A 12,748-nucleotide genomic window follows, 5' to 3' on the forward strand; every position below is an offset into this window, starting at 1 on the left:
GAAAAAATGGTTAAAAGTATTAAAACAACATTACTAGTGCCACATTTATGGTATACAGCAGTTTTATCACCTCTCTCCTCTTGAGTTAGATGCAAAGAAGGACTGAAGTGAGCAGTTGCTGTTTCTATATTTATTTGGAATTTAAGCCAAATATGTTTAGAATCCCATAGCTCATACCCAACCTTTTTCTACATAAAAAAAATAATCATCAGTTTTTGTTGGGAATCGGAGAAAAATGATTCCCAACATTTAATTATTTATTATCATTTAAATTATTTTAGGTACACTGTGATGAATTTATTCTTCTCTTTGAGAAACAGTATCCTGAATATTCCTGGACAACTGTACAAGTAAGCCAAGAAGTTCATCTTATTCCCCCACTCCCCCCAGCAAAGGTGTTTTGCCAAAATTATGGTTTTTCCTTCCATACTAAACCTTCTGGTGATGCACATCATGCAGTATATCAAAAGCCCACTCATAGCTTCATAGTTGGTAGGGTCAGAAGGGACCTGAGCAGATCATCAAGTCCAACCCCCTGCCATGGCAGAAAAAAGTACTGGGGTCAAACGACCACAGCAAGGTGTTCATTTAGCCTCCTCTTAAATACCCCCAGGGTAGGAGCCAGCACCACTTCGCTTGGAAGTTGGTTCCAGATCCTAGCCGCCGTGACTGTGAAGTAGCACCTCCTGATGTCTAGTCTGAATCTACCCTCTGCCAGCTTGTGGCTGTTATTTCTAGTCACTCCTGGTAGTGCTCATGGGAACAGGGACTCCCCCAGTGCCTGTTAGTTCCCTCTGACTAGTTTGTAACAGGCCACTAGATCCCCCCTCAGCCTTCTCTTGTGGAGGCTGAACAGGTTCAGGTCCCTTAGCCTCTCCTCATAGGGCCTGCCCTGCTGGCCCTTGATCATGCGAGTGGCCCTCCTCTGGACCCGCTCCAAGTTATCCACATCACTCCTGAAGTGTGGCACCCAGAACTGGACGCAGTACTCCAACTGCGGCCTGACCAGTGCCGCGTAGAGGGGGAGGATCACCTCCTTAGACCTGCTCGAGATGCATCTGTGGATGCATGACAAGGTGTGGTTGGCCTTCCTAACCGCGTCCCCACACTGCCGGCCCATGTTCATTTTGGCATCAATAATGATTCCAAGATCCTTTTCTGCCTCTGCACTGACAAGAAGGGAGTTCCCCAGCCTGTAGGTATGCTGCTGGTTCTTCCTCTCCAGGTGCAGCACCTTGCACTTGTCAGTGTTAGTCCAGTATGTTAGCAACTACTAATGGGAAAGGCCAAGCGACCGGTGTTACTATTATTTTAGGGTTTAAAGTTAATTGTTTGCATGGTTTATTGAACTTTGAAACAGAATTGCTGCTTATGGGCATTAGAAACAGGACCCTGTTGCATGTGTCCCCCTGCTGCTGTAGAACTTGTTGCAGGGACCCACAGAGGTTATGTCTACGGCAGTGGTGGTGCACAGGGCAGCACTGGCCACCATGCCACTGGCAGGAGCATTGTGGCCAAAAGAGCTGGAGTGGGGGCCCAGCCAGAGTTGCCACTGCTACTATTTGGCTGGGCTGGGGCCATGCTTCATGCCCTACCCTGGAGTGGAGATGGAGCCTGTTGGTGTTGCAACAATGCTTCTTGTTTCTCAAAGTGTTCTTTCATGCATTTGCATTTTGAGCAACTAACTACTTTTCCTGTTACTAGGTGGATATCTTTAAGGTGTTTGCTGAACTATTCCAAGCTGCTTCAGCTAAACCTGCACCATTTGGCATTTGTGACTATACATCATCACGAGCAGTATATGCCATTGATTTGATGCTTAAGTGGGATACCACCAGAGATGGTAAGATGTTTCCCCTGTTTTGAATTGATTCTGTTTCCAGATCTATTCCTAGAATTTGCTTTCTTGCCTCTTTAAGATTTTTCTGTTTTAAGTGGAGGGGGCACCATGATGTCAGTGTAGTTTTAGTAAAGTATAAATGTCTTTGGAGCTGCAAATAGTTGAGGTTAGGTTCTGGTCCTGCATCTGTCTAATCTCTATTCAGCCATTGTTGATTCCTTTTTAATGTAAACAGTTAGAGAAAGATGTGTATGAAGCGTCACAGCTATCTCTTCTAGAAGAAGCCGTCTTACCTATTGCAGTGGTGGTCCTTCTGGACAACAAAAGCAGCTGTTACTAAAAGTAGCTTTAGTGTTGGGTTACTTTGGCCCAAATGCTCAAAGATGAACCTGTCTGCCTTGTTAGGCACCTGCTCCACCAGCAAGGTGCCACTGAAATTCTCAAATCCACCACATTTCTGTGGTCTAATCCACTATGTAAGGCTTAATCCCCTGTGTACTAGAACGAGGGGGCACCCACTGAAATTAGTAGGTGACGGGTTTAAAACTAACAAGAGGAAGTACTTTTTTGCACAGTGCACTGTTAACTTGAGAAATTCATTGCCACAGGAGATGAAGATAGATAGGCTAGCCACATTCAAAAAGAGGCTGGATAAATTAATGGATGATAGGCCTATGGCTATTGGTTGAAGATGTTTCTTCTGGCATCTCTAAACCAATAGATGGTGGATACCAGGGAAGGTGTTGAATAGAAGATAGATCTAGAGAGATCTGGTTCAATGGTCTTCCTCTAGCAGGAGTGCTCAACTTTTTGGTCCTGTGGGCCAGATGAGTGGTGCTAGGCCCCTCTGCAGGCTAGTTCAGACCTTAGGGCATGGCACTGCTTGCTTCTGCCCCCTGCACTGGGATTGGGTCTGGGGGACTGGTGTCCCTTTTTCCGCCTGCCAGGATTGGGTCCTGGGGACTAGCACCACCCTCTCTGTCCCCCACACAAAGATTGGGCCCTGGTGTCTGGCAGTGCCTCTGTCCAGCCCTGCGTGCTGGGATGGGTTGCTGATCCAGTGCACAAAGCCCAGGGTTCTTGACGGGTCTGGAGATTTGGCAGCAGGGGAGCAGTAGCACCACTCCCCCAATGTCAGATTTCCAGAGCTATGGGGAGCCCTGCAGGGTGGATCTGGCCCATCCATGTCTGCCATTGTCAGAGACAGGATACTGGACTGATGGGCCCTTGGTCTGACCAAGTATGGCATTTATTTTCTTAAGTTTCTGCCACATAGGCAACAAGCTGTATGGGGCCCCAGTGCAAGCCAGAGCCACAGGGGTCTCTGACTAGCTATTCCCTGCCTATCTTGCCTACAGTGGTCAGTTCAGCAAGCTTGCTTTGTATGCACCTTAGCCACATGCAGGCCACTAGTAGGTGGAGCAGTCCTGTACATTCATAAAAGGCAGCTAAGACAATTGGGTTGGGAAATTCTCAGCATGCAACATCGTAATAACTAGGATACTCACCTAGGTAGAGTCCTCAGTGTTGTATCATTGAAGGAAGGACAGCAACTCAAGTCTTAGAGAGCCCTGGCCTAATACATTTTTCTTTATTAATTCAGATTTAGAGGGGTCCTGTCTAAAATGGCCAGTAGCTTGCTGGTCAGGGTACTCCCTTGGGAGCCAGAAAGGATGGGTTCAAGTCTGCATCAGATCATGTGCAACAGGGATTTGAACCTGGGTTTTCCACATCCCTAGGGGAGTGATCTAAGCAAGACTATAGGCTATTCTGGGCTTCCAATCCAATGGAAAAGGAAAACCAGGCTTGGGTTTGCCCAAGTAGCTGACCTGGCTTTGGGTGCCCAACTCCTTGAGATGACTTGTAGTGGAATAGGCACCAGTTTCTGTTTGGTGCCTAATCCAAGTTCCTTTCCTGTGCATTTCATTCCTGTTTAGCTTTATGCAGCTTCTCACTCAGCCAGCTTCTAAAGATCCCTCCCTTAGTCACCTGGCACACTCTGTGCACTGTATGGGCAACCTGGATACCAAACTTAGGCCTGAGGATTCCATGGGGCAGAAAACCACGTAGGAGCAAGTATCACAAGAGTGAACAGAATGACCAGCTTGGTTCCCTGGAGGATCAGGGCTTTCAATTCTGAACTCAGTATCAGGCAGAAAATGAAGTCAACATTTTGTCCCTTTTAAAACTTGGTTGTTGCAATTCAGGCTTCTGACATGAGATTTGCTTTTAAGACATGATAGGATTTAATCCTCAATCCTAACAATCGTAGGTTCTACCATGCCACATGTGCATGGCAGGATGCACAATATTGGGATTGGGGATTGTATCCAAATTGGGACTTTCTTGCTGATGCGCACCCCCTGCACCAGCAAGATGAAACCAATCAGTTGGTTGTCATTTGGGGGCCAGGATCCCAATTGGTCCCTAGCCCCAACTGACAATCAGCTTGGCACACAGGGGGTCCAGCATTGGGCAGTGACAACCTGGTGCCAGGCTCTCCGTGTACTAGGAGCTGCATGTACCCTGTGTGCCGCCTAACTGAGCAGTATGCATGGTTTTGACAGGTCCCAGCCACACCTTCAATTTAAGGCGTGATACCAAAAAGCCACAAAATGGAATGACTTACTGTATTACTATGCTTTAAATTGAGTTGCCCATGCAGCCAGTTACTTTTTAAGACGCGTTTAACCGATTACATGTGTTGGGGACCTTAGGAGGAGGCCAGGAGGTTAAGCTCCCCTTCTAGGTGGAAGGAAATAGACAGCTCAGCAGAAGGTGGGAGATCCTTGCTGCAGTGAAGGAGCCCAATAATTTTTCTGTGCTGTATACATGCTGAACTTGACAGAACTGGAAAAAGGTAACAAGCAATAGAGAACACGAGGTGAAGACTCAGTGCCTCAGTATGTCTTTGTGTTAGGAGAGAGGAAGGTAGGAGTTTCTGTTATAGAAGATGCCTTAGATACTAGCCATCTGATGCAACAGAGGCCTCAGAAAAACCAAGCAGGCAGTGAGAATTGGCCATTTTCCACAATCTGCTGCAGCAGAGCCAGGCAGTGCCTAGGTTCTTACGTCTCTCTCATTTTTAAAAGACAATGTTTGTTTTCTTTTAGGGAAAAGTATTATGCTACCTCAAATCCTGGAGGTGAACTTTAACCCTGATTGTGACAGAGCCTGCAAATACCACCCAACATTTTTTAATGATGTCTTCAGCACCCTGTTTCTGGATGAAACAGATAATTGTCAAGTGACATGCATTGTCTAGCCCCATACAGCTTTTTTTTTTGTTTCTTTTACAGATATGCTTAACAGCAATATTTATATTTGAGTTCTGTGACCCTATACAAATATTTTCCTATATTGGTAACCAAGAAATGTGTTGCATCAGACAAATGTTATAAACTGCATTTGTAATCAGTTGCCTGTATTTTCTTTGTTGTGCTTAGTTTTATATACTGCCACCTTGTGTTGACCAATTATCTTTTTTTTTAATAAAAACTAGTGACACCTACAGAAATACAACAGTAACTGGAACAATCAACTTGCCATTTCTCAGGTAGCCTAATATGTCTTAATTGCTTAGTGGAAAGTGTTTTATGGTTTTGCTGTGTTGGCGCTGAAACCGTTATTTACTGAATAGTTCTGTTTAACATCATGCATCCTTTTGTCATCTGCATAATACTATGTTTTCCAAGGCCATTAATGTTTTGTATCACAAAGCATTGCAGAAAGCAAGATCATTTAAGGTAGCACCTGGCAATTTCAGCAAGTAAACTAATTTAGGAAGCTTGATCACAAGAAAGTAAGTTTTTCCATTAAAGGTCATTGTACTTTCTCAAAAACTAGTCACAGCTACTGAAATTCAGCTGTAAAATCAGTGGTGATCTATGAACATCTGTCTCTCACGGTCTGATGGTTCTTGGCTTCTGGCATGCATGGGAATACTAACTTACATAACAGAAGAGCTATCTTTTCTACCTACCGTGCAGCTGATTCTTTTTCTTTCAGTTATACTTCTTTAAGTAAAAACATTAAAATGTTAGTTTATTTCTTACTAAAGACATCAGAAACAGCCAGGAAAATGTGCCACTGATTAAAAAAAAAAAAAAGTAAGAGAAGATGCCTCTGAAGAACTGTGTTTCTGTTTCAACTAGCAAAAAAGCATTTCAGTCCTTTGGCTTCTTCAGAATTGAGGGCTCCAAAAGTCCCCCATTGCATAACAGCATTAGCCAAATTAAATACTAAGGGATGGTATGTAAACTGGTGTATGAAAAAAGTCAGAATAAACTTACTAAAGTTTCACCTTCCCTTAGGTCTTTTGCGTCATCCTTTCAAAAGGCACAGCTCTGCCTCGGAAACAGGTTATGGCTCCAAACCTCAGCTGTTCTGAGATAAATGGAGAAGAGGACCAGAACATTTGATAAGATGAAATCCATTAGTCTGCTCTCCAGGTCCTTCCCTCCATGTCTTCTCCTACCATCTCTTTGGCATATTCTCATGACTTCGGCTAAAGTCCAGACATGAAGATGACAACATAATAGGAAAACAAGAGTTCTTATGTGCTTTTATACAATGGTCTCTATGTATAAAGTGTCTCATTTTTTTATGGCAGTAACAAATCAACAGTACAATGTCACCTCATTTCTGAATTTCACTGAGAAAAGCTACCTCTTGATTGCTGTATTGTTTATTAATATGCAATTTTAACCCATCTGCTCTTTTTTTGCTAAAAGGAAACTGCATGACAGAAATGTAACACATTAGTGGAGTTGAAGTTGATTTTTGTGGCTGTCAACAAAGAGCCATAAAACTTTAGTATATATTCTCTTACGATTAACCATAAGCTTGTATTAATATTGTACTTCAGCCAGACAAATTATTGAGCTCCACTACAGGGGTAACTGGATGAAATTTGTTGTACTGTGTGCTGCAGGAAGTCAGACTACAAAATTAATCTAAAAGGTCCTTTAGCGTTAACCACTTTAAGAATCTATTCTCTTAAAGTGTATTATTTCTTGAGGCATTAGCATATTCAAAAGACATTAGTGGAAATTATTTTTGATAAACTGGACTACAATAATAAAAAGCAAGTCTTATGCGATCTGAACTCTAGGGTAGTGAAAATATATATCTTCTGGCCTTGCATTGATATTGATAAAATACAACCAGTTATTTTTACATTTGATGCAGGAAAAGCTCACCTATCATAGAGAAGTTGATTAAAGATGTTCTATATGTCCAGTATCAAAACTGAGCAGCACCACGTACAAGTTAATATTTCTGAGAAACTTAATTTAAAGTTACCTAATATACCTAGAGGATGCACCAATGAGGATAGAGGAAGCACTTTAGGGGTATCTGGCTATAAAATGCTTACCTAAAAGTGAGTAACATGAAAATTATTGTACAGCAAGTAGAAAATGTAATAGTTAAAAGGGAGAATGAGGTCTGAATTGGCAAACTAGAAAAATACCCATAAAAGCAACAATACATGCAAACAATATCTCCAGTACCCGCATCCTACTGAAACTGACACAGCTAAGACAGGCCAGCCACCTTTCAAGAATGCCTGACACTTGCCTGCCGAAGAAAATCTATGGCAAACTGTTAAATGGAGCATGCTTTCATGGCACAGCAAAGAAGCAGTACAAGGACACCCTAAAGGTGTCCCTAAAGAGTTTCAGCATTGACCCGGAGTCACAGGAGCAAATCGCTCGTGACCGTCCATCCTGGAGGTCATCGGTCCAGAGCAGAGCACTGCCCTTAGAGCAGCAGTGCACAGCAGAGGCAGTGAGGAAGCGCGCGGGCAGGAAAATGAGAACCTCTCATGTCCAGCCCTTGCTGTCCTGCCCCTGCTGCAGCAGATTGTTCGGGGCAAAGATTTTTTCAGGGTTTTGTGGATACGCAAAGTCACCTGCATACCCACGCAACCTAGCCTCCACTCCCCTCCTCTCTCTTCTTTCTCCCTTTCTCTTTTTTCCCTCTTTCTTTCCTGCTTCCTTTCTCTCTTCTCCTTCTCCTCCCCTGCTGGATGCAGTCACCTTCACTTGCAAAGGACGAACAACACATGCAAACAAGACTGTGGTTATAAAGGTAGCGTTTGCTTGTCCCTTTAACGTTAGATAAAAAGTGTCTATTGCTCATCCTTTTTACAACACAGAACCTTATATTTTAAGAAATGTCCCTGATTTGTGCTGTACTCTAACCCTAAAATAGCAGAAACATTTATTTTTGCTGTCTGCATGAAGCTAAGCTGAAGGAGGAGTGGATGAATAGATAATAGGTAAGTATTTATTTGAACATAACTAATGTACCTGCAACTAGCCATCCTTCTAGGTAGGCAGTCATCTCTGCTAATAGCTGGGAATACTATTAGTAGTTAGAGCACCTAGGACATCTTTACACATGCCCCAGGGGTGGGGGCTTTTTAATTAGGGTAAATTGCAGCAAATTGTGTAGCACAGTGCCAAAATTTGATACTGGGATGTCCCAGTATTAAAAAAAACGAAAACCCACTGCAAATAGCGGTGCAGCACACTGCTGCAGCATGGTACACGCAGCAACAGAGTATGCTGTCAGAAATGGAGCCTGGCCAGCTAGAGCCATGCTCTGGCTGCCAGCCAGGCTCTGTGTGGCCAGATCAGCCCAAGAGGCCCCCAAACCCCAGGTAAGACTGCAGGTGCTGGCCCCTTCCCCTACCCCACCTGGGACAATTTGACGTGTTGGACCGTACATGCAGGAGTGTGCCCAGGGCACAAAGTAGTGGCACATGTATGCCACTGCTATTTGTGCAAAAGCAAATGCACACCCCTGCATGTGGGGACACATCCACAGTGAGTAAATACGTCAGGCAGAATCTTCAAAAAGTTACAATGGCAATATAGGTGGATTTTCTTTTATAATCTACTCCCAATTCTAATTTATTGCCAACAACTAATAAAAATGCTGTCTGTTCCATGTTTTAATATGAAATCAGCAGCAGGAAGAATTGGGGAACAAAAAGGCAGTGCAGATTAAAACTTCATTTTGTTTGCTGTAGGATTCACTCAAACACCTTCCTTTGCAGTTTTCTCAGAAGTCAACATTTTTTTAAACAATGTCCATTTCCTCTGCCCATTTCTACTTAGAAGTGACTTTGTCTAACACAGTAAGTACTCCAATGAACAGTAAAACAAATGTAATTTTATTTAAGAAAGGCTTAAAACTTTCTTTGTTCTCATACTTTGTCAAAAGGTTTTGTATTAAGGTTTCTTCTTGTTTGGATTGTCTTTCCAGATGCGATAATTGAGTACAGATGCCAAAGTTAACCAAGCTAGGTAAGGGAACATTAAGTAGGCTGATGTTTTGTTCACATGGTACCAGGAGCTAGTTGTGGCTGTTGCAGCACCTGTAGTGAGTAGCAGAGCCACCAAACCCTGGAACAAAAGAAGTTAGTTAGTCTTTGCTTACTCACTGCATTTTTCTTTGAGACTGGCTGAAATCTTTAATTTACAGTGGGAATTTTTGTGAAGATGTCTCACAAATGATAAGTATATTCTAGAACTGTGGGCCTGGTCTACATTACTTAGGCTTGCTGGTAGAGCACAACTATGTTTTTGTCTACACTCACAGCTCTCCAGTAGCATCATACTCCCTCCTTTTTGTTAGCAGAAAAATGGTACCTCTGTGACCATAAAGGCTTCTGCTGCTGCCAGGCAGAAAGCATGTATGGATATGCCCGCCTCTGCTGAGGTCCCTTTAGTGGCTCGGCTTTCCCAATGTATTCCATGACAGCAGCTGTGCTGAAGGGGAGACATGCAGATCTAACTGGTACTGTGATGGCTTGTCTGGGGCAGCTGCTGTCTCCTTCTAGAATTTTTGGTGACAGAAGCAACCTTGTATAGATGAAGCCTTGTAAAGCTACTTGTCCACAGGAATCAAAACTCATGGTAGAGGTAATATCTTTTATTAGACCAACTAGACTTTTTTTCGGGGGTGGGGGAAGAAAATTTTCAGGCACAAGCCGGTACCTTCAGGCATGGGAGAAAAGATTGTAAAAGTTCTCCTGGGTAGAAATGAAAGTTCATATTTCATTGAAGAGTTGAGGATTTGTACTGAGTGGAGGCTGAAGCTTCCTGTCCTCACACTCAATTTGGAAAATACCTTGTTAGCTCTTAACAAGATTGTGCTGATGCAGACCAGAAACATTTTAATACAGTTACAGAGCAAATGCACAAAAGCAAGCATTAATTCAGTACTTGATTGGAATTTCTTAATACTTATCAACATTTAAGGTTGCATAGGAGCAAAGATAATTTGGGATTTTCTTAACTGATTATCGTTTTTCCATGGAATCATTTATTAATCTAGAATATAACTGGCAAAGTATAAAGAAGTGTTTTTCAACCAGGGTGCTTTTTAGATCTTTTTAAAGGTGCCCCTGAGTTAGCACTCTTAGGTGTGCAAACATGATTCACAAGGTTAAACCCAGAGATTTCAAATAGGAATTCACAGCATTAAAAACATTCTGAACCATCATGGTTTTTCAGAGCTCATTGAAATGAAGAAACTCTTCTACTCTTTTTCCATAGTCAGAGTCAGGAAAAACTAAGAGTTGGCATTTTCTGACTAGTGTGTTGAGCCTAATGAGGTATGCCTTAAGTCCAAAAAGTTTGAGAACCACTGGTATAGGATGCAACTTGTAGTTGTATAGAGTATAACTGGTTCCAGCCCCCCCTCTGCTATGGCCTTAGTGTGACCTTGTGCAAATCATTTTAACTGCTTTAGCTTCCTTCTTCCCAATCTTCTCCAGGGGTTTGCAACATTTTTTGGATAGTGCCAAAAACACCCACAACCTTGACTTGTAAGATGTTGGCAGGCCAGGGGCAGAAGGTGGGGGTGCCACAAAGGGCCTGATCCTTGTTGTGGCAGCGCAGCCCCAGCCCCTTCCCTGCCATCCACCCCAAGCGTGCGTACCAAGAAAAATGCCTTTATGTGCTACGTGCCGAGGATTGCCTATTCCTGTTCTAATCCCTATTTTTTAAATGGTTCCTTTCCTGAAAGGCTTAATATATGGATTAAACACATTATGGATTTCTGGGATTTCCATTATGGTAATAGGATCACATAAGTATGTAAAGTAAGGATTTTTTGTGGGTGTTATCTTTTACTGACCCAAGTGCATGGTTGAGATTAGATTTAGATAAACTTCTGAATGCAGTGCATACTTCCTCAGGTTATCATAATTTGTTTAGGTAAATAACCAGCTAAATAGTGCATAGGACTAATGTCAAAACCAAACCCTCTTCTCACCCCGTCCTCTAATCCCCCAGACTGCAGAGAATTATTAGAGCTATCTAAAATGGAAACTCTTATTACCCGAGTAATCTCATGATAAATCCTGTCACATTAGTGTTAGTTTAAAGAGTAGGTAGAATTTTACAGCGGCATAGCTGTTTACTTTTTAATCACGTGAATAATAGTCTTATCAAGCAGTGGGAGAAACTGGAATCCAAAAGTGTGATGACCTGAGATAAATTGTGTATCGTTCTCTGCAGACTGAGCATAAATGACAAGGGAATTTTATACAATTCATTTTATATGAACCAATTTGTTTATAGAGAATACAAAACTAAGTATACTTTCAGAATAAAAAGATATAAATAAACCACAAACTTTTATTATTGACATTTTGCAGGTGACAGGAGGAGTCTGTGACAAAAGGGTTTAATGTCAATGTTATATTGTACCTACCCATCCTGGTTTGTGAGCTCCAAAAAAGATAGGAGTCCATGACCAGTTTAATGCCAGCTGCCCTGCATATAGTCCAAGTGGAACCATTGACTTTTTGTTGAATCCTCCCAACTCTTTCCACACCAGATAAGAACCATACCTGAATAAAATGAATGTGAGAATGTGTTTCTGACAGCTATACAAGTAGATAGCCGTAAACAAACGTGTTGACAAAATAGGTGACTAAGTAAGGCAGATACATTTCCTAGTATCAAGTGAGTGAGAAGCATAAATTCTATTTTAAAAAATAGACACTTTAAGGAGACTTTCAGGAGGCTGCTAAGGGACTTTTGAAAATAGGATAAAGGAACTGAAGTCATATAGGGTTAGTCTAGATCAGGGGCGGGCAATTATTTCAGGCAGAGGGCAGCTTACCCAGTTCTGGCAAGCTGTCAAGGGCAGCATAGGTAGGTGCCCTGCCCCTTGGACATTGGTCCCAAGATGGTGACCCAGGGCCAGAACTGGTGGGGCCCAGAGAGGTTAGCAGGGGCCTGTGGAGCTGAGCTGGGCTGCATCAGCAGGGAGAGTGGGGAACTGGCCCAGCTCCATAGAGCCCCTGTTGGCCAGGACCCTGTACCCCTGCTGCCCTGCTCTGGGCCCCACCAGCACTGGCCCCAGCACACGGTGCAGGCCCTGTGCTCCTGCACCCACTCACTCCCACTGCCCCCCCAGCCCCGCGGTACTGGCGGAGGCAGTGCACAGCCCTGACCCCCTGCTCCATGGCAGTGAAGGAGCTGGTGCAGAGTGCAGGGAAAAGCGACCCCTAGCCCGCCCCATGGCCAGCGCCCTGCGCTACAGCCGTTCGCAGCCCACACAGGGCTGTCCTGAGCATGCACAGGCAGCCCCACATGGGCTGCAAGCAGCTGCAGCACTGAGCACCAGCCACTGGGCAGGCAAGGGGCCGTTTTTCTCAGCACCAGCTTGTAACTCGGCCCCACTGCTAACCTGCACCCCATGCCGGCTCTGAGCTCACCTGTTGGGGCTGCGCCGTGGCAACAGCAGCTGCGGCCCCCCCGCTTGTTGCGCCCGACAGTGTTTGCTGCTGCTGCCCACCCGGGGCTCCCATGCTGGGCAGCCCAGAGGTGGCGGTGGCAGCCTCACCACAGCCCGCCATAAGCTCCAAGCGGGCAGCCGCCG

General features: G+C 43.9%; 2 protein-coding genes across 4 annotated transcripts in view; one reads left to right on the forward strand and one right to left on the reverse strand.

The window, feature by feature from the left end:
• Nucleotides 1–5,163, forward strand: part of TTLL12 (tubulin tyrosine ligase like 12) — a 28,456-nt gene extending 23,293 nt beyond the window's left edge. For all 3 annotated transcript variants that reach the window (XM_006031528.3, XM_006031530.2, XM_006031527.2), the window contains exons 12-14: nucleotides 282–350; nucleotides 1,705–1,843; nucleotides 4,954–5,163. In XM_006031528.3, coding sequence (XP_006031590.1) covers nucleotides 282–350; nucleotides 1,705–1,843; nucleotides 4,954–5,105 — 360 coding nt within the window. In that variant the 3' untranslated portion in view covers nucleotides 5,106–5,163. The remainder of the gene's footprint in view (nucleotides 1–281; nucleotides 351–1,704; nucleotides 1,844–4,953) is intronic.
• Nucleotides 5,164–9,002: 3,839 nt separating this feature from the next.
• TSPO (translocator protein) overlaps nucleotides 9,003–12,748 on the reverse strand; it is a 17,162-nt gene continuing 13,416 nt past the window's right edge. The window contains exons 3-4 of the mRNA XM_014523612.2: nucleotides 11,573–11,711; nucleotides 9,003–9,255 (exon numbers count right to left, since the gene is read on the reverse strand). Of these exons, the coding sequence (XP_014379098.1) occupies nucleotides 9,082–9,255; nucleotides 11,573–11,711 (313 nt within the window). The 3' untranslated portion in view covers nucleotides 9,003–9,081. The remainder of the gene's footprint in view (nucleotides 9,256–11,572; nucleotides 11,712–12,748) is intronic.

This window comes from Alligator sinensis, unplaced genomic scaffold, assembly GCF_000455745.1.
Source record: "Alligator sinensis unplaced genomic scaffold, ASM45574v1 scaffold292_1, whole genome shotgun sequence".
Classification (NCBI taxonomy): Eukaryota; Metazoa; Chordata; order Crocodylia; family Alligatoridae; genus Alligator; species Alligator sinensis.